This window comes from Camarhynchus parvulus, chromosome 2 (assembly GCF_901933205.1).
Source record: "Camarhynchus parvulus chromosome 2, STF_HiC, whole genome shotgun sequence".
NCBI lineage: Eukaryota > Metazoa > Chordata > Aves > Passeriformes > Thraupidae > Camarhynchus > Camarhynchus parvulus.
Window position 1 is genome coordinate 1,159,762 of NC_044572.1, and position 20,436 is coordinate 1,180,197.

The 20,436-nt window shown below is 51.4% G+C and overlaps 1 protein-coding gene across 1 annotated transcript; it reads left to right on the top strand.

Moving 5' to 3' along the window:
* Window positions 1–269: 269 nt before the first annotated feature.
* On the top strand, window positions 270–19,434 carry CCDC12 (coiled-coil domain containing 12). Its single transcript, XM_030971724.1, has 7 exons — window positions 270–409; window positions 8,386–8,456; window positions 15,842–15,921; window positions 17,196–17,257; window positions 18,001–18,035; window positions 18,423–18,499; window positions 18,763–19,434. Exons 1-7 carry the CDS (start codon window positions 284–286, stop codon window positions 18,840–18,842), a joined length of 531 nt encoding a protein of 176 aa, XP_030827584.1. The 5' UTR covers window positions 270–283; the 3' UTR covers window positions 18,843–19,434.
* Window positions 19,435–20,436: the final 1,002 nt, after the last annotated feature.

The following is a 20,436-nucleotide window of genomic DNA, read 5'->3' on the forward strand; positions in this document are numbered from 1 at the left end:
AAAGCCCCACCCCACCGCAAATAATTAACGCTAATTAGGGCAGCTGAGCCCTGCTCTCCATCGGAGATACCCTGACCAAACAGAACTCGACGCTTTCGCCGCGTTTTCCCTTTTAATCTCCTTTTAAAGCGTTTGCAAATATTTAATGGAGAATTTTTTTTACCTTCCCCCTCCCCAAACCCCCCCAATCGATTGCGCGCATCCATACGCTCGGCGCTCGGCGCGCCCGGCCTGCCGCGCATGCGCGCTGCGCGCTGTACGGCAGCGGGACGCGGGGTACAAGATGGCGGCGCCCGGTGGCGGCATGGAAGGCGCGGAGGAGGCCGAGGGGTTCGTGCTGGGGCGGCTGGAGCAGGAGGCGCTGAAGCGGCGGGAGCGGCTGAAGGCCCTGAGGCAGCGCACGCTGCAGGTCGGGCCGGGCTGGGCGCGGCGAGGGCGGGGGGAGCCCCCGGAGGGGCCGAGGCTGCGGAAGGGGCCTGGGGAGAGGCCTGGGGGTGCCGGGGACGGGCGGAGGAGCCTGAGGTTTTTGGGGTATTTGGGGTTCTCAGTGCTTTGGGTGGGACAGGAATTGAGGGTTTTGGGGTCCCAGAGGGTCCCACGTAGATCCTGAGGTGTTTGGGATGTGGTTGGATGGGATTTGAGGATTTTGGGGTCCCAGAGGGTCTGGAGTGGGGCTGGGGGCGAGTCAGAGGATCCCACGTGGATCCTGAGTTATTTGGGATATTTAGGACCCTCTCTTATTTGGGTGCGGCAAGATTTGAGGATCCTGAGATTTTTGGGGTATTTGGGATCCTCAATGCTTTGGCTGGGACAGGGTTTGAGGATTTGGGATCCCAGAGGGTCCCACGTAAATCCTGAGTTGTTTGGGATATTTGGGATCCTCATTTATTTGGGTGGGATGGGGTTTGTGGATCCAGAGATTTTTGGGATATTTGGGATCCCCAGTGCTTTGCGTGGGACAGGAGTTGAGGGGTTTGGGGTCCCAGAGGGTCCCCCGTGGATCCTGAGTTATTTGGGATCCTCTGTTATTTGGGTGGGACAGGATTTGAGGATTCTGAGTTATTTGGGATCCTCAGTGCTTTGGTTGCGACAGGGTTTAAGAATCCTGACATTTTTGTGATTTTTTTGGGGTTCTCAGTGCTTTGGGTGTGACAGGGTTTGAGGGTTTTGGGGTCCCAGAGGGTCCCGGGTAGATGCTGAGTTTTTGGGATCTTCTGTTATTTTGGTGGGACAAGATTTGAAGATTTGGGATCCTAGAGGGTCCCGTGTAAATCCTGAGGTTTTTGGGGTATTTGGGATCCCCAGTGCTTTGCGTGGGACAGGATTTGAGGGTTTTGGGATCCCAGAGGGTCCCACGTGGATCCTGAGATTTTTGGGATGGGATTTGAGGATTTTGGGGTCCCAGAGGGTCTGGAGTGGGGCTGGGGGAGAGTCAGAGGATCCCACGTGGATCCTGAGTTATTTGGGATATTTAGGACCCTCTCTTATTTGGGTGGGGCAAGATTTGAGGATCCTGAGATTTTTGGGGTATTTGGGATCCTCAATGCTTTGCTGGGACGGGGTTTGAGGATTTGGGATCCCAGAGGGTCCCCCGTGGATCCTGACTTGTTTGGGATATTTGGGATCCTCATTTATTTGGGTGGGACGGGGTTTGCGGATCCAGAGATTTTTGGGATATTTGGGATCCCCAGTGCTTTGGGTGGGACAGGATTTGAGGATCCAGAGATTTTTGGGATCTTCGGTGCTTTGGTTGGGACAGAGTTTGAGAGTTTTGGGGTCCCTGAGAGTCCCACGTAGATCCTGAGATTCTTGGGATTTTTGGGATCCTCTGTTATTTGGGTGGGACAGAGTTTGAGGGCTCTGACGTTTTTGTGATATTTGGGATCCTCAGTGCTTTGGCTGGGACAGGGTTTGACTCTTTTCCCGTCACCAGTGGAGGCAAATTCTTGGCAAAAACCCCATCCCAATGATTTTCCTTCTTTTCCCTGACCAGGATCTCCCCGTTTCCTGCCGGGGAGGGTGAATTCCTAAAAAAACCCCAGCAGAAAATCCCCGGGATGGGATTTCCCTGCTGCCATTCCCATCTCCATGGCAATGCACACGGAGATTTCCCTAATTCCCCCTTCTCATCCCTCTCCATGAGAAAAGGATTAAAATCTCCTTGGGATCCCAAAGCCCATCCCGGGCTCCTTTCATCTCCTGCGGTTCCCGCTGGATTTGCCCTTTTTGCCGCAGCTTTGGGATGGGACCCGTGGAAATGAGGAGTGACACTTTGGGATGAGCTCTGGGGACAGGGCTGGGGGGGCTGGGCCACAATTCCCACTGGGAATTCTCTGTGGCTTCTCCTGCTTCTTTCATGGGATGCTTTGGTGGGAAAGGAGCCTTCAAGCTCATCCCATTCCTTCAGGGCAGGGAATTCCAAGCAGCTCTTTGGGTTTTTAACGGAGAATTCCTGGTTTTCCAAGGATGGAAAGCTGAAGGCAGGAAAAAAAGGTTGGGAAAGGAAAAAATGGTGGGAAGGAAATTTTTCCAATTGGGTGTATCCAGTGTCATTCCAGAGGGATGGAAGATGGCTCCAAGCTCCTGGAAAAGAGCTGGGATATAGAGGGAAACTTTGGAAGATTCTTGTAGAGCTCAGCCATATTCCCAGCCCTTGGAGAGAAATTTGGGAATTCTGTTGTGATGTGGAAAAGGTTTGGGTTGAAAATTCCTGCTTTACTAAACCTTGGAGAATCCTGGATTTCTTTTGGGAAGGAGCCTTCAAGCTCATCCCATTCCTCTAGGGCAGGGAATTCCGAGCAGCTCTTTGGGTTTTTAATGGAGAATTCCTGGTTTTCCAAGGATGGAAAGCTGAGAGTGGGAAAGGAAAAATGGTGGGAAGGAAATTTTCCCAATTGGGTGTATCCAGTGTCATTCCAGAGGGATGGACAGCTCCAAGCTCCTGGAAAAGAGCTGGGATGTAATGTGAAACTTTTCCCACCTTGCTGGAAGATTCCTGTAGAGCTCAGCCATTCCCAGTTGTCAGAGGAGAAATTTGGGAATTCTGATGTGGAAAAGATTTGGGTTGAAATTCCTGTTTTATTACATCTTGGAGAATCCCGGATTTCTTTTGGGAAGGGGCCATAAAGCTCACCCAGTTCCATGGGCAGGGAACCCAGAACATTCCAGGCCTGAAATCCATAGGGGAGCAAACCTGAGGCTGTGATCCCGGCTGGAATTCCAGTTTTTAATGGGAATAAATGCTGGATGTTCCAGGAGGAGCCACCCCAGGACAATCCTGAGCTGGTGAAAATTCCAGCCGTTTTTGTGGAGCAGCTCAAGGTCCTTGGGAAGCTTTTCCTGCTTTTTTTGGGAGCTTTGAAAGGCTTTTCCTGGCTTTTATCCCTTTCCTTTATTCCCAGTTGGTTCCATTCCCTTTGACTGCTCATCCCTTTGTTTTCCAGCCTTAATTCCAGAAATCCAGAGAATGCAAATGATCCCGAGCTTCAGACCTCTGGGAAACGTTTCAAGGGCAATGGATTTTCACTGGGAAAAAAAAAAAATCCTTGGAATTCCCAATTCCCAATCTCCCATCCATCCCTGCCCTGTGGCACTGGGAGCCATTCCCTGTGTGCTGTCCCTCCATGCCTTGTCCCCAGTCCCTCTCCAGCTCTCCTGGAGCCCCTCCAGGCTCTGAGCTCTCCCTGGAGCTGCCTCTCTTTTTCCAGGCTGGCCATTCCCAGTTTTCCCAGAGCAGAGGGGCTCCAGCCCTGGGAGCAGCTCCATGGAATCCTCTGGATTTGCTCCAGCAGCTCCGAGCTCTTCCTGCCCTGAGGATCCCACCCCTGGATATCTGGGATCCCATCCAACCCCCCTCTTATCTCCAACATTCCCAAGCTGGAATTGTTGGGAAGAACCTGCAGGATGAAGCATTTCCTGTGCTCCAGCCCTTTCTGACTTCCCTAAAAAATCCTGGCCAGGAACGGATCCCCCGGAGCCCTCTGGGTGTTTTATCCTGGCTGGAAAAAACTTCCCTGGGCTCCGTTTCCACAGCAACACTTTCCCCAAGCCTCGGGCACTGGATCACGAGGAGCTTTGCTCTGGCAAAAAAAAACCCAAACAAATCCCAGCATGAAAAAAATCCGGGAAAAACAAGGAGAGAAGGAGCCAAAGTGTGGGACTGTCCGGGGCTTTGGGAAAGCAGGAAAAGCCAGAGGAAAGGAGCAGTGCCAGCCCTTCCTCCTGCTGGGAAGGTGTGGAGGGGCAGGGATGTGGCTCTGGAGCAAATCCAGCCGGGAACAAAAGCTTGGGATGCAGCCAGAGGAGTTCTTCCAGCTTGAGGAACAGCACAGGGAATGCTCCGGAGCTGGGAAAAGGGAAAGGAGCAATGGGAGACTCTTCCTTCCCACAAAAACACGGCAAAGCTCCGGCTTTTCAAGGATTTGGGGGATAAAAAAGCAGGAGAAGGAGCTGTGGAGGTCTTGGATTAGGAATTTTGGGATGGGAGAGGGAATCTGAGCCTAGAATTCCCACAGTGCTCCCACCTGGATTTTGCTGAGGGATCCTTTGGGAAGATCCAGCAGCATCTTCACAGATCTTAAAAGGAGAGGAATTCCCAGGGAATTTTCCTTGTGAATTCCCAGGGAATTTTCCTTGTGAATTCCCTCAGAGTGGGACTTTGAGCCATCAAATCCCAGAATTTCACAGCAAGGGCAAAAGGAACAGGGGAAAAGCTGGAAATCTGGGATGTGCCACATGAGAAATGCCAAATATTGTCCCAGCAAGGAATTCTTTCCTTAAATTATGGGAAAAGTCCCTCATCCCCCAATTTCTACAGAAAGAAAGGAGAAGTGGGAATCCCAAAGCAGGAATCCCTGAATTCCCAGATTTTCACTTAAATTCTCTGGATAATCCTGGAATATATTCCCACAAAAAGCTTTCCCACAGCTCAGCCTCGGCTGGATTCCCTCGGGAACCCAAGCACTGCAGACAAAGGAGCAGCTTCCCATTTTTCCATGGAACTTCCACACAGGAATCTCATTATTCCATTGATTTATTCTCCTCTCCCATTATTTTTTCCACTTAAATATTTTGGGAGAATTTTCCTTGAAGGAATCTGATCCAGAAACTGAGGGAGCAGACAGAAGCAATTCCCTGGTTTTGGTGCCTCCAACCCTGAGAGAATCCCAGAAAACCTGGATTTTTTCCACAGGCAGGACACAACCCAGGTTTCTCCATGAACATTCCTGTTGTTTTCAGTGGGAATAACCCAAAATTCCATCCAGGAGTGACAGGAAAACCCCAATTCCTGGCTGGGATGGAATTCCCAGAGCAGCTGTGGCTGCCCCTGGATCCCTGGCAGTGCCAAGGCCAGGCTGGAGCAGCCTGGGGCGGTGGGAATTCCCTGCCCATGGAATGGGATCATCCTTGGGATCCCTTCCAATCCAAACCTTTGTGTCCGTGGGCTCAGGGGATGTTGGGAATTCAGCTCTGGGAATTCAGGAGTGCCCCAATCTCCTTCCTCCTGCCCGTGCCCTGCTCCAGAGGAATAAAACTGGGATAAGAGCAGGGTCTGCAGTGCCCATCCCTGCTGCCATTCCTGGGAAATCCGGAGCTGTGCCGGCTTCTTTCCCGCCTTTTCCTTCCCGCCCTTTTTCCCACCATCTTTCCCTCACGATTTTTTCCCCGCCTTTTTTGTTTCCCTCTGTTTTTTCCTTTCCCGCCCTTTTTTCCTGCCCTTTTTCCCTCACCAATTTTCTCCCCTCATGATTTTCCCCCGCCATTTTTGTTCCCCTCTGTTTTTTCCCTTGCCTGTCTTCCTGCCCTTTTCCCCTTTCCCTCACCATTTTCCCCTGCCATTTTTGTTTCCCTCTGTTTTTTCCTTTCCCACCCTTTTTTCTCACCATTTATTTTCCCCTCACGATTTTTTACCCCGCCATTTTTGTTCCCCTCTGTTTTTTCCCTTCCCTTTCATCCTGCCCTTTTTTCTTTTCCCTCACCATTTTTTCCCCCCACAATTTTTCCCTGCCATTTTTGTTTCCCTCTGTTTTTTCCCTCCTCTTTTTCCCTTCCCGCCCTTTTTTCCCCACCATTTTTCCCTCATGATTTTTTCCCCACCATTTTTGTTTCCTTCTGTTTTTTCCCTTCCCTCTCTTCCTGCCCTTTTCCCCTTTCCCTCACCATTTTTTCCCCTCACCATTTTTGTCCCTCATGATTTTTTTCCCCTGCCATTTTTGTTTCCCTGTTTTTTCCTTTCCTGTCCTTTTTCCCTCACCATTTTTGTCCCTCACGATTTTTCCCCTGCCATTTTTGTTTCCTTCTGTTTTTTCCCCTCCTCTTTTCCCCTTCCTGCCCTTTTCCCCTGCCATTTTTCCCTCATGATTTTTCCCCTGCCATTTTTATTTCCCTCTGCTTTTACCCTTCCCTTTCTTCCTGCCCTTTTTTCTTTTCCCTCACCATTTTTTCCCCCCTACAATTTTTCCCTGCCATTTTTGTTTCCTTCTGTTTTTTCCCCTCCCCTTTTTCCCTTCCTGCCCTTTTTTCCCGCCATTTTTCCCTCATGATTTTTCCCTGACCATTTTTGTTTCCCTTTGTTTTTTCCCTTCCCTGTCTTCTTACCCTTTTTTCCTTCCCCTCACCATTTTTTCCCTCACGATTTTTTCCCGTGCCATTTTTGTTTCCCTCTGTTTTTTCCTTTCCCATCCTTTTTCCCCCTCACCATTTTTGTCCCTCATGATTTTTCCCCACAATTTTTATTTCCTTCTGTTTTTCCCTCCCCATTTTTTCCCTTTCCCTCCCCATTTTCCCCCCCACAGCTTCCATGGAAATCCTTTGCCTTGATTTTCTAGGAATATCCCAAACCTTTAAAACACTTTGGATTGAATGGGAAAGAAGGAAAGAAGCCAGAATTGGGAATTCTGGGCGAGCTTGTGGCAGGATTGGAATATCCAATATTCCAACACCCAGGGAAAAGCAGGAATTGTCAGGAGTGGGAACAGCCGGGGCTCCCTGGGAATATTTGTGCCAAGTATTTCCTTATCTTGGAACCCTCTGGATAAAATTCCATCAGGAGTGACGGGAATGCAGCTCTGGAGCATGAGGAGAGGAATGGGAAAGGACTCGGAGTGTGGGAAGGGACTTGGAATTCCACGGATTCGAGGGTGGCTAAACATTACCCAGCTTGGAGCTGCAGCAGGGAATTCCAGAGGGCTCTTCCCAGTTTTTATTGAATTTATGGAGCAGGGAATATCTGGGAGTATCCCAAAGATTTAATGGACTTAAACCAGGGAATGAAAACAGAATAAATTGGGGTTTTTGGGATGATTATTGTTGGTTTTCCCTTGAAAAAAAGGGGAATATTTTCCTTGCCCTCGGAGCAGGAGCTGAACCTGAACAATTCCAGCCCTGGCTCCCTTCCCTGTTTGCTGGGAATGTAATTTTTAACCCGGATTGTGGGACAGAGTTTGGAAGAAGAGGGATCCAGGCAATGAGTCAGCAGTTTGGGAAACATTCCCAGGGCTGGAAGAGCTCCTGGATAATATCAGGATCCTGGAGCTGGTGCTGGGAGAGGGATTGGGATAAGGGATGGGAGCCAGGGAATGGAGCCCAGTGCCGGAGGGCAGGGAGAGGGGGGATGTTGGGAATTCCCAGGGAATTCCATGGCTGCCTCATCCCTGGCAGTGTCCAAGGCCAGCTTGGAGCAGCAGGGATTGTGGGAATTCCCTGCCCCTGGAATGGGATCATCCTTAGGATCCCTTCCCATCCAAACCTTTAGGGAAAGTTGGGAATTCAGCTCTGGGAATGGAGAGGGCTAAAATCTCCTCATTCCCAATCATTTTCCATGGAAATAAAAATTGGGGTAAGTGGAGCCGAGCAGTGTTTGCTGTGTCCATTCCTGGGAAATCCAGAGCTGCTCCTGCTTTTTTTGGGGAAGTTGGGATGTTCATTTCCTTCCAGGATTCCAGAATTCCATGGCTGCTCATTTCCAGCTCCTCCTGGGCACCATTCCATCCCTGTTCCTGCCTGGACAGTGAATGGAAGTGGGAATTCCTGCTTTTCCTGGGATCTGGGGCTGCCCATGGAGCCTCCTTCCCTATTCCAGAAAAACTGGATTTTGCTCCAACTTTTTCCTGGAGCTGCAATTCCTTTGTTGCGCTGCTCCCTGTGGGATCCCATGTTTTCCATTCCAATTGATGAATTAGGGAAAAAAGGAATCCTGCTCTGTGAATTCCCAGATTTTTATGGCTTCTTATCCCTCATCCCCAAAAATATCCCCAAAAATATCCCCAAAAATATCCCCAAAAATATCCCCATCCCAGAGGATTTTGGGGCTTCTTGCTCTCCTGGTTTTCCAGAGAAGCCAAAATCTGATGGATTATCCCTTTTTTTTTTTTTTTTTTTTTGCAGAACAAGGAGAGTGGAGAACCTGAATCCAAAATCCCCAGAGAAGATGAGGAGGAGGAGCCAGTCAAGCACAGGTAATTCCTTCTTTATTCCCACTTTTCCCAGGAAGATTTTCCCTTGGATCTCTGTGATTAAATGGGAATTTTCCATAGGAATTTGGTGCAGATAATTTGGGATGAGGGATGGGTGGATTCATTTGGGAGACAAAACTCCATGGATCAAGAGGGAAAACCTGGAGTGTTGGGAGCTTCCCTGAATTCCCAGCCATTCCTGCAGGGATTGGGATTTTTCCATGGATTTCTGTGGCTGTTTTTCCTGGAAAATGGGAGCTGAGGCAGCAGATCCAGCTGATTCCCACCAAGACTTCCTTTGGGATCACAAATTTGGGTGGAAAACGTGGAATGTGGCCTATTCCCATGGATTTATCCCTAAAAACCTCCTCTGTGGCAGAAATGAACCAGGAAAAAAAATGAGGAAAATCCTCTTTTCAAAAATATTTATTTTTGGGAATGACTCCTTGGGAAAAGCAAATCCCGGTGGAGAAAATCCCGCACGGATTTGGGGCTGGAGGAGCCAAATTTCTTGGGAGAGGGAAATTTCTGTGCTTGGAATTTGTGCCAGAAGAGGCTCCGGGGGAGGAAACCTGAGCTTGGGAGGCTCCTGAAAAATGAATGGATCAGGAGCTCTCGGATTCCAGCGCTGCCACCGGATCTGGAGCTGATGGAATCTGCGTTGGTTTTCCCAGCCCTGTGGGTCCAGGCCTGGCTGGAAGGAGGAATTCATCCTCCAAATCCCCAAAAAAAATCCTGGTTAGGGCTGATTTTCTCTTGGGAATCATCCTCCAAATCCCCCGAAAAAATTCCGATTTGGGCCGATTTTATCCTGGGAATCATCCTCCAAATTCCCCCCAAAAATTCTGATTTGGACTGATTTTATCCTGGGAATTATTCTCCAAATCCCCAAACAAATCTGGTTTGGCCTGATTTTGTCCTGGGAATCATCCTCCAAATCCCAAAAACAAATCCTGATTTGGGCTGATTTTATCCTGGGAATCATCCTCCAAATCCCCAAAAATCTTGGTTTGGGCTGATGTTATCCTGGGAATCATCCTGCAAATCCCCAAAAAATTCCTGGTTAGGGCTGATGTTATCCTGGGAATCATCCTCTAAATCCCAAAAAAATCCAGGTTTGGGCTGATTTTCTCCTGGGAATCATCCTCCAAATCCCCAAAAAAATTCTGATTTGGGTGGATTTTGTCCTGGGAATCATCCTCCAAATCCCAAAAACAAACAAAAAATCCCAACAATCCTGGTTTGGGCTGATTTTCTCCTGGGAATCATCCTTCAAATCCGAAAAAAATCCTGCTTAGGGCTGATTTTCTCCTGGGAATCATCCTCCAAATCCCCCAAAATCCTGGTTAGGGCTGATGTTATCCTGGGAATCATCCTCTCATTCCTCCCAAAATATCTTGGTTTGGGCTGATTTTATACTAAAAATCATCCTTCAAATCCCCCTCAAAAAAATTCTGGTTTGGGCTGATTTTCTCCTGGGAATCATCCTCCAAATCCGAAAAAAAAATCTGATTTGGGTGGATTTTATCCTGGGAATCATCCTCCAAATCCCCCAAAAATCCTGGTTTGTGCTAATTTTCTCCTGGGAATCATCCTCCAAATCCCAGGGGAAAAAAAAACTCAAACAGATTTGGGCTGATTTTATCCTGGGAATCATCCTCCAAATCCCCCCCAAAAAATCCTGGTTTGGGCTGATTTTCTCCTGGGAATGGTGCTGGGATTGCCTGGAGGGATCAGAGGGCTCTGTGGCATTCCTGGTGTTCCATTGCTTTTTCCATGGATTTTCCTTCATCTAGTGGCAGATCCAGCCAAAATCTTTATCCTGCCTCAGGATGATTTCCTGGAAAATCCAAGGAAGTTGAAGGTGGAGAGGAAAGTGTGGAGCGGTGAAATTCCAACCCACCTTTCTCCTCAATTCATGGAATTCTTTGGGATTCTCCCCTTTCTGGGGGAAAACTTCACTTCCTGATGGATTTCCCTGTTTTTCCCGCTCTTCCCATCTTCTGGAGCAAAGTCTGCTCCATGGGAATGTTTGAATCCCAAATTTTGTCTGGATAATTCCCAACTTTTGATTTTGTTTTGCTTTTCTTGTGGAATGTCCACTTTTCCCATGGGAATTGGGTCTGGAGGAGCCCATCCCTTAATTTCCTCTTGGATTTGGATTTCCCAAGGATCTCCCTATGGAAAAGGGAATTGCTGGGCACTGCTGGCCTGGGGAAAAGGGGAAAAACCTGCTGGAATTTCACCTGGATTTGGGAAATGAGGAATCCTGGTCACTGGAATCTCCCTTCCCTCCAAAGCACTTCCAGGAGCTGGGCTGGATTTTCCAGGCAGAAGGAATTCTGTGGGATAAGGAATGTGGTGGTTCAGGGAACAATCCCATGGTTTGTGGAGCAGAATTCCAGGATTTTCTCTCCTGGCTGCTTCACTTCAGCTCCATCCCAGCCCATCCAGGTGTGGAATTCCAGGATGGATTGGCTTGGAATCTTCCTGGATCCCTGGGATCCTCAGGATTCTCCACAGGCTCTGGCTAATCCCAGGAATGGCTGGAGAGGGAAAACTCCAGGAGAAGGAGCTGGAGGTCCCTGCCAGGGCATGGAGTCATCCCAAGGATTTTTTTTTCCTGCTTTTCCCTTCAGTTATGAATGGATTTTGGGAATTCCCTCTCAGCCACTTGGGATATGGGGAAATCCCATCAAATTCCATCCCTGGAAGTGTCCAAGGCCAGGCTGGAGCAGCCTGGGAGAGTGGAAGTGTCCCTGCCCATGGAATGGGATCGTCCTTGAGTCCCTTCCCAGCAATCCATTCTGGAATTCTGGGATTCTCCCACCCCTTCTCCACATTTTTCCCCTCTGCTCATTTTTCCAGGAATCCCTGGGGGATCCCACACCCACCCGTTCCTGGCATCCCAGTGCTGCCAGGAAAGCTGGAGCAGGGAAAAACCAGGAATGGTTTGGGTGGGAAAGGACCCAAAGGATGATCCCATTCCATGGGCAGGGACAGCTCCCGCTGTCCCAGGCTGGCTTTGGACGCTTCCAGGGATGGAGATTCCCAACTTTTCTGTTCCAATGGATGCAGGAAGGACAAGATCCCCTCGGCTCTGGTTTTCCCAACATTTTTCCCAGCCTGTGCTCCTGTTTTTTGGCCACTTCCTGCTTTATTCCCACTCCACTCCAACCTCCCCATCCCGTTTTTCCTTCCTCATTTTCCTGCAAATTCCCAGCCCTGCAAGCCCTGCTCTTCTCCCAGGAATTCCAGCTGTGATCCCCGATCCAAACCCTGGGAATTCTCTCCGGAGCTCTGAAAAACTTGGGTCCTTTGGATTTTTGTGTGGACCAGGAAGTGGAGCCGCTGCTCCACCTTTCCCAGGAAAAGGGTGTGGGAGGAATTCGGCCTTTCCGCCTCATTCCCGCGGGGTAAAACGCTGGATTTGGGAATCAGGGACCTGCTGGAGCCTGGAATTCCCATCCCGCAGCTCTGAGCCTTGGAATTGGGCTCCTTGTGCTCGTCAGAGGTGGGAAAAGTGGAGTTAAAAATCCAAGGAAAAGCTTGGAGAGGGACGGGACTAAAATAATCCTCAATTTCCCAGCTTTAGGAAAAGTGAATCCACATGAGCCCTGGGCTTGGACACGGAGTTATCCTTGGAAGTTGCAGCTCCTGGTCTGGGGGAGGAGCGGGCTTGGGAAACCCGATCTCCCTGAGGAATTCCTCGCTCTGGAATGTCACCAGACAGGTCCGGAGCGCCTTTTGTTTGTTAATCCCTGCCTCAAAATCCCTCGGGATTCTGCTCCAGAGGGGGTTGGGCACGCCAGGAGAATCCAGGACCTGATTTCCTTCATCCCCCTGAGCGTGGAAATCTCAGGGAAGGGGTTTAGGACAAGGAAAAGAATGGAAAAAAAAATCAGGATCAAATGTGGGAAGTGGGAGCTGAGCTGGGGACCCGGGCAGGGTTTGGTTGACGCTTCCCGGGATCTGCTCCCACTTGGACATGGACATGGAGCATCCCAGGGATCCCTTCCCATCGGGAATAGGCTCAGGAAAAGGAGTGGGAATGGGTAAAAGTGGGAACTGCCACATTTTGCTCTAAGCTGGAAAAGGGAAAACAGGGATTGAATCCACCTGGAAGCTGCGAGCACCGGGATCCAGGCTGGGAACATCCCTGAGCTGGCTCCATCCGGAAGGTTCTGATCCATGTTTTGGGCCTTCCTCCCTCTGGAGCTGGAGGATTTTCCCTCAGGATGGAGCTGATCCATCCCTAGGGAAGGATCCATGGAGCTTCCCGTGATCCCAAGCTCTGGGTGATCCTGGATTTTCCCTGGGATTGGGATGAGCCTCCAGAGGTTCCCTCTGCTCCTTCCAGCCCTTGGCTCTTCCCAGCACTCTGCTCTTTTCCAGGAATCATTCCTGGGAATTCATCCACCCCATGGTGTTTTGGGCATGGGTTTCTGGGTGCTCAGACTTCCAGCTGCCCATCCTGGGGGAGAATTCCTGGGAATGGGAGCACCTCTGGAGCATCTTTCTGCTCCCAGTCCTTGTGCTGGCTCTGTGCTGGGATTGTGGATCTGATCCCAGGAATTCCAGCAGTTATCCCAGCTGTTATCCCGTGCCCATCTCGGTGCTCCCAAGGTGCCTCCAGGGCTCCTTTTGGTTGAACCTCAAGGGTGGAAGTTGGGTTTGGATCCATCCCAACCTGGAGGAGCCGCAGGAAAACACGGATGAGGTTTGTCCTCGTTCCAACGTTGATGTTCCCAGCGTGGCTGTGGTGGGAATGGTTTGGAATATCATCCAGCTCCAGCAGGATCCCACGCTCCCCACGGAATGTGGGCTTTGCCCAGTTTGATTCATGGATATTGAAATTCCTGGTGTCCACCTGGAAAAGCTCAGGTGCTTGGGAAAACCCCGTGGGAATCCTGATGGATTTGGGATCTCCTCCAGCTCTCCTGGAACACCTGGATGTCTCCCAATCCTTGCTCCAGCAGGGAGCACGTCCTGGAAAACCAACCAGCCTGGCGAGTTTGGTGTGGGGAGGGGTGGGAGTTTTTGGGATTCCTTCCTTCTGGAGCCACTCTGGGAGCAGGACAGGCTTGGACACGCTCGGGAGCAGGAGCAGCTTTTCCAGGGAAGGGCTTTTCCTCAGGGAGGGCTCTCCTGGATCTCTGCCTGTTCCTCCTTTGGTGCCTTGGGTGAGGAACCTGGGAACATCAATCCAGAGGATCCCATGGAGCTGCTCCTGGGGCTGGAACCCCTCTGCTCTGGGAGAGCTGGGAATGTTCCCCTGGAGAGGAGAAGCTCCAGGGAGAGCTCAGAGCCCCTGGCAGGGCCTGGAGGGGCTCCAGGAGAGCTGGAGAGGGACTGGGGACAAGGCATGGAGGGACAGGACACAGGGAATGGCTCCCAGTGCCAGAGGGCAGGGATGGGTGGGAGATTGGGAATTGGGAATTCCTGGCTGGGATGGAATTCCCAGAGCAGCTGTGGCTGCTCCTGGATCCCTGGAATGCCAAGGTCAGCTTGGATCACCCTGGGACATGGCACAGAGCGGAACAGGATCACCCTTCAGATCCCACCCAGCCCATTCCAGGATGATTCCATGATCTCCATACATTTTTCCTGCTGTTTCAGGAGGTGACAGCCTCGTCCTCAGGGAGTGGGATGGGGAAGCTGCTCCTGAAGCAGCTGCAAGTGGCTTTTGGGAATAACAACAGGAGCAAGGGACCCGTGGCACTGGAAGGAATCCCTGTTCCAGCTTTTCATGGCACAGCCATTCCAGGTGCTCCTGCCACAAGGATTTTGACAGCCAGGAGGCTTGGAAGAATCTGTGGAATTGTTTGTTCCATAAGAGCCTCAGGGTGGAACAGAGAAGCACAAGCCAAGCTCGGAGGGGCCTGGTTTCCATCAGGAACACTCCGGGCATTCCGCGCATTCCCGGCGTGCCGGTGCCAAGGGCCTCCTCCCAAAAAAGCTGGGATCCCTCCTGCTTCCCCAGCCAGGAGCTCTGGGCCTGAGGGAAACGTGGATTTGGGATATTCCCCACCCAAACCAGGGAATGTGCCGCCCCTGGCAGTGTCCATTGCTTCCCTCTGGAATGCTGCACTCCCCAAATCCTCCCGGTTCCTTTTTGGGAGGGAATTCCTGGCGGGGAGGGTGGGGAGGGGCTGGGATGGAATTCCCAGAGAAGCTCTGGATCCCTGGAAGTGTCCAAGGATGGGGCTTGGAGCAGCCTGGGATCATAGAAGGTGTCCCTGCCCATGGCCCTGATCCCAAGGGTCACTTCCACTCTGGAATTCCATAATTGACCTCAGGAACACATCCCAGTGTTCCCAGCACTCCCATGGAGTGGCTCAGACTCTTGGCCAGGAGATTCCTGTCCTGGAGCAGGAATGGGATGGAATGGGAAGGGTTGGATTTTCCACCCGTGCTCCGCTGACTTCCAAGGTCGGATTTTTGGTGCTTTCCATAAAAACCTGGTCTTCTGCTTCCCAACCTTCCCAGCTTTTCTTGGAGCCTTAATCCTGATTAATCCCATCCTTGTGGTTAATGAGCTTCACCTCCCTCATTATCCCCGTGGGCTGGGCTTTTCCATGGATCCTGCAGCCTCCAGAGTGTCCTGAAGCTGGGATGAGCTCCTGCAAACTGGATTTTCCAGGGCTGTGGCTTTGGGAATTCCTCTTGAGGCTTGCAGGGTTTGGCTCCAGCGAGGAATCACTCATGGGAATGAGGGTGTCCAATTATGGCCCAAATTAGATGGGAATATCCTGGGATTGTGGCTCAGTCCTGACTCCTGAGCTTCCCTGGAGGAGATGAAAACATGGAAAAGCTTCCAGCTGATGTTTGGGTCCTCATTCCCTCATCTCCACCATCCATTTATTCCAGAACTGGGATTTGCTCCCTGATTTCAGCACTTCCAGAAATGCTTGGATAACCACCTTATATCCTAAATAATCCCTTTTCCCCCCGTCTTTCCCTGTAATATTTTTTTCCATGATTTTGGATCTTCCCCGGGGTCTCCATCCGGAGTATCCCAGTTTTTAGACCCAAAGGGTTGGAGCCAGGTGGGAATTGGGTTCCTCTCCCAGGGAACAGGGATAGGACAGGAGGGAATGGCCTCAGGTTGTGCCAGGGCAGGCTGAGGTTGGATATTGGGAATATTCCTCATGGAATGGGGAATGGGAGTCCCCATTCCTGGTGGGATTTAAAAGCCATGGATGTGGCACTTGGGGACACGGATCCCTGGTGGCCTCGGCTGGATTGGATGATCTTGGAGGCTTTTCCAGTCTCAACAATTCCATGATTTCAGCTGCCTCTGGCTCCTGATTCCAGCATTCCCGCTTTTCCTGAGTGCCCACTGGGCCATCCCAGGCTTTCCTCACTGCTCTTCCCACTTTCCCCAGGGAGATCAAGCTGCGGAATTACGATCCCGAGGATGAGGAGCTGAAGAAGAGGAAGCTGCCCCCGGCCAAACCGGCCTCAGGTGGGAGAAACCGGGAATGTGGGAAGGGAAACCAGGGCTTGGGGAGCTCCGTGCTCTTCCCAAGGTGGGAGATCCACTGGGATGAGGTGTCCGTGGAGGGGCTGGAATATCTGATCCTGTCACCCTCACACCCAGCATTGCACAAGAGGGGTGGGAACACTCCCAGGCCCAAATCCGAGGATTCATCCTCAGAGGAGCCTCCCGGAAATTCCGGCTGTTTTGTGTTGGATTTATCTTGGAGGAAATCTTAGGCAGGAGTTGAGGGCGTTGGGGCTGGAATTTCCTCACCCAGAACTTCCATAAATCACCTGAGGGGGGAAGTGAAGGAGTTCCCTGGATCGTGAAATGTGGAGTTTTGTGGAATAAATCCCTTGAAAAATGTCCTGAATAAAAAGGGAGGGCTGGGAATTCTGGCACTGCCCTTTCCTTGTGTTTTTGTAGGAGCTTAAAAGTTCTATGTGAAAGTCATGGAAAGGCTGGAGCGTGTCCAGGGAAGGGAGTGGAGCTGGGGAGTTCCTGAGGGAGCTGGGAATGTTATCCTGGAGAAAAGGAGGCTCTGGGGGCTGCACAATTCCCTGACAGGAGCCCAGGGGAAATTGGGATCCGCTCCCAGGGAACAGGGATGGGAGGAGGGGGAATAACCAGGTTGGATATTGGGAAAATTCCACTTGTCCTGCAGTGGTGGAGCCCCATTCCTGGAGGGATTGAAATCCCTGTGGATGTGGCACTTGGGGACATGGGCAGTGCTGGCCTTGGCAGTGCTGGGAATGTTTGGACTCAACCCAAGAGGGCTTTTCCAACTGAAATTGTCCTTGATTCCATGAAATCCACGTGCTGGAGTGGGCTGTGCTGCCTGGTGCCGCAGCCCCTCCATGGGTGGCTTTTTCCATGAGTGTTTTCCCATTATCCCGGATATCTCCAGAGCTTTCCCCATGGCCTGGGCTGGAGCTTGACTCCTCCAAAATGTCCCAGGCCTGGAAATGAGTCAGGGAGAGTAAAATTCCAGACCTTTGGAGCAGCTGATCCCTGAAGGTGTTGGGAAAAGAGGCCTCGATCCCAACCAGCTTCCAGCTGCCGTTGCTGTTTGTGGGATTTCCATCATTCCCAGATAATTTTCAGGAGGGTTTGGATATCGAAGGGATGTGCTCAGGTGTGGGCACCATGTCTTTAAGTAAAGCTGTGGGAATGGGGTTTTGGGGAAGCTTTTGGGACCTGAGCCTGGAGCGCTGGTGGAATTCCTGGTTTTCCAACACTGATCCTGTTTCCCCATCTAGTGGAGGACACGGTGAAGGAGCAGCTGGAAGCAGCCAAGCCGGAGCCCATCATCGATGAGGTGGTAGGTAAAGCTGGAATTCTTGGGAATCCAGAGGGGGGAATCCAGATTGGGAAATCCAGATCAGGGAAATCCAGAGCTGGAAATCTGGATCTCGTAATCCAGATCTGGGAAATCCAGAGCTGGAAATCCAGATCAGGGAAATCCAGAGCTGGAAATCTGGATCTCGTAATCCAGATCAGGGAAATCCTGAGCTGGAAATCTGGATCTCATAATCCAGATCAGGGAATCCAGAGCTGGAAATGCAGATCAGGGAAATCCAGACTGGGAAATCTGGATCTGGGAATCCAGATCTGGAAATCCGGATCTTGTAATCCAGATCAGGGAAATCCAGATTGGGAAATCTGGATCTGGGAATCTGGATCTTGGAATCGAAATCTGGGAAATCTGGATGGGGAAATCTGGATCTGGGAATCTGGAGCTGCGAATCTGGATCTGGGGAGCCAGAGCTGGAAATCTGGATTGGGTAATCCGGATTGGGAAATCTGGATCTCAGAATCCAGAGCTGCAAATCCAGAGCTGGAAATCTGGATCCGGGGAATCCGGATCTGGGAAATCCAGATCTGGAAATCTCAATTGGGAAATTTGGAGCTGGAAATCGGGATCACAGAATCCAGATCTGGGAAACCCAGAGCTGAAAATCTGGATTTGGGAATCTGGAGCTGAAACTCTGGAGCTGCTCCGTGCCAGGTCCAGGCTGGAGTGTTGCCTTTCCCTTTCAATGGATGTCTCCTCTCCTTGCCTAGGATTTGGCGAACTTGGCTCCCAGGAAGCCCGACTGGTGAGTGCCTATGGAATGCTGCTCCTGGGAAAAGGGGGTTGGAGTCAATGGGGGGGGTCCAACACCTTGAGGTTGTGCTGGAAATATCCAGGAAAACCTGAGCTGAGGGTTAAAAGTGCCAGGAAAATCCCGTGGGAGGTTGGAACGAGCTGGTCTTTAAGGACCCATCCAACCCTGAGCATTCCATGATTCCATGGAACTGGGAAACCCTCCTGGCTGTGGAGGAAGACACAATTCCCTTTTCCTGCTGATTCTTTGGAATGCTTTTCACCGAGGAACGAGTTGGTTTTGGAGTGGTGGCACTTGGGAAAGAGAAGGAATCTCCGCTGGGAAAGGTGGGCCCTGCCTGGCCATGGAGCTGTCCTGACCTTGTGGCTCTCCTCCCAGGGATTTGAAGCGGGATGTGTCCAAGAAGCTGGAAAAGCTGGAGAAGAGGACCCAGAGAGCCATCGCGGAGCTGATCCGTGCGTTCCGGAGCCGCGGGAACGGGGTGGCTCATTCCAGAGGGATTCCCTGATCCATGCTGGGAGCCCGCTGGGCCAGGGAGGGATTGGTGGGGCTTGATCCTTTCCCAAGTGGATCTGGGAAGCTGTTGGTGCCAAAGGAGCTTCCCAAGGAGGCTCCAGGAGCACCTGGGTTGTGCCAAGGGAAGGGTTTTGGGGTCCTGCGCTGGGTCACTCCCAATCCAACCCATCCATCCCTTCTCCATGTTTTTTTTTCCCGGCAGGAGAGCGCTTGAAAGGGCAGGAGGGGGAGCTGGCGTCGGCTGTGGGATCAGCAAAGCAGGAGGGAAGCGACTCCGACTGAGGAGAATCCATCAGGAACGGGCTCCGGATCTGCCTCACACCGACCCTGTGTCCCTCAGTCCCTCCCTGCTTGGGACTGCTCATCCCTCTTCCCAAACTTCCCCAGTCCTACTGTGCCTGGAGGAGAGGCAGATCCAAGGAGCCTGGCTGGCTGCTGAGGAACTTCCATGGAAAACTTTCTGGGATCTGGGGGGTTGATGGGAGCAGGACAGACCGACCCAGTTAGCTGGAACTTCCTTGGAGCAAGGAGAAGTGGGAAAACTCTGGGGGCTGGGGCTGGAAAGGTCAATCCAGACTGGCTGGGAAAGGAGGGAGATGCCAGCAGCCCTTGGAAAAGCAGGATCATTTCCCAGCGATTGGAGCTCCTGTTCCTGTGCAGACACTCCTGAGCTCTGAGTATTTGGGAATATCCATGGCCAGCCCCAGAATCCTGGGAAGGGGCAGTGTGGCTCGGGAATCGTTGGCTGCTCTGCATCCGGCTGAGTTTAATGTGGGATTTACTTTGCTCCCGAATTTCCCAACCCTCCAGGAGCGTGTCCTGCTCCTCGTCTTGGGTTGTTTTTTATTGTTAATGGATCTTTTCCTAATAAAACAATTCCATGTGGAAAAAGTTGTTAATTGTCCTGCAGAGGAGTGGGAAGATGAGCAATGGGATTAAGACCATGGAAGTTGGAGTGGGATTGAGCCCATGGAAATTTGAGGAGGAGCAGTGGGATTGAGTCCCTGGAAATTGGAGGAGGAACAGTGGGATTAAGCCCATAGAAGCTGGAGTGGGATTGAGTTCATGGAAATTTGAGGAGTAGTGGGATTGGGTTCCTGGAAGTTGGAGGAGCAGTGGGATTGAGCCCATGGAAGTTGGAGTGGGATTGAGCCCATGGAAGTTGGAGGAGGAGCAGTGGGATTGAGCCCATGGAAGTTGGAGGAGGAGCAGTGGGATTGAGCCCGTGGAAGTTGGAGGTGGCCACGGCAGGTCAAGCACAATTCCTGGGATGGGCTGATCCGGGTTATTGTGTGATCCAGGTTCCTGGGGTGATTCCAACCCCATGCCTCTGGGAAAACATGAGCGGGTGGGATCTGCCAAGCTGATCCTGCATTTTCCCTGGAAAACTATTATAACTCTGGGAGATCTCGGAGGATGGTGCTGGAATCCTCTGGGTTTGATTCCAAAGAGGTTTTATCCCAGGGGGAAACATCTGGCACCAACAAAAGATTCCAGCTGGGATAAGAAGAGCTGTTCCTGGTAATTCCCACATCCTGCTGTCTTTTTCTTGGTGGATCATTCCTAGGGTGATGGATCCTTGTCCCTGTGCCAGGATCTGCTGCTTCCCACTGCTCCATGCTCTCCCACCTGCAGGAGCCCCATTCCTGCTTCCTGGGGATGCCTGGGAGCAAAGAGCAGCTGGAACATTCCCTGATTCCTCCTCTATTCCCAGCTCCCTTCCCTCTCCTTGGCTTTCCTGTTCCTGGTGTTTGCAGCCATTCCTGCTCCGTCCTCTCCCCTTGGAGGGGCCATTCCCAGGTGTGTGGGGACATTCCAGTGGGGACATTCCATGGAGCAGTGGGAGAGCTGCACCCACCTGGGCCAGGCTCAGTGT

What these genes read in the sequence shown, in the direction of transcription:
- CCDC12 (XM_030971724.1), top strand. Translation starts at nt 284, where the DNA reads ATGGCGGCGCCCGGTGGCGGCATGGAAGGCGCGGAGGAGGCCGAGGGG. An exon ending in AGCCCATCATCGATGAGGTG is followed by an intron (nt 17,258 to 18,000) that starts GTAGGTAAAGCT and finishes CTCCTTGCCTAG; the next exon opens with GATTTGGCGAACTTGGCTCC. An exon ending in AGCCATCGCGGAGCTGATCC is followed by an intron (nt 18,500 to 18,762) that starts GTGCGTTCCGGA and finishes TTTTCCCGGCAG; the next exon opens with GAGAGCGCTTGAAAGGGCAG.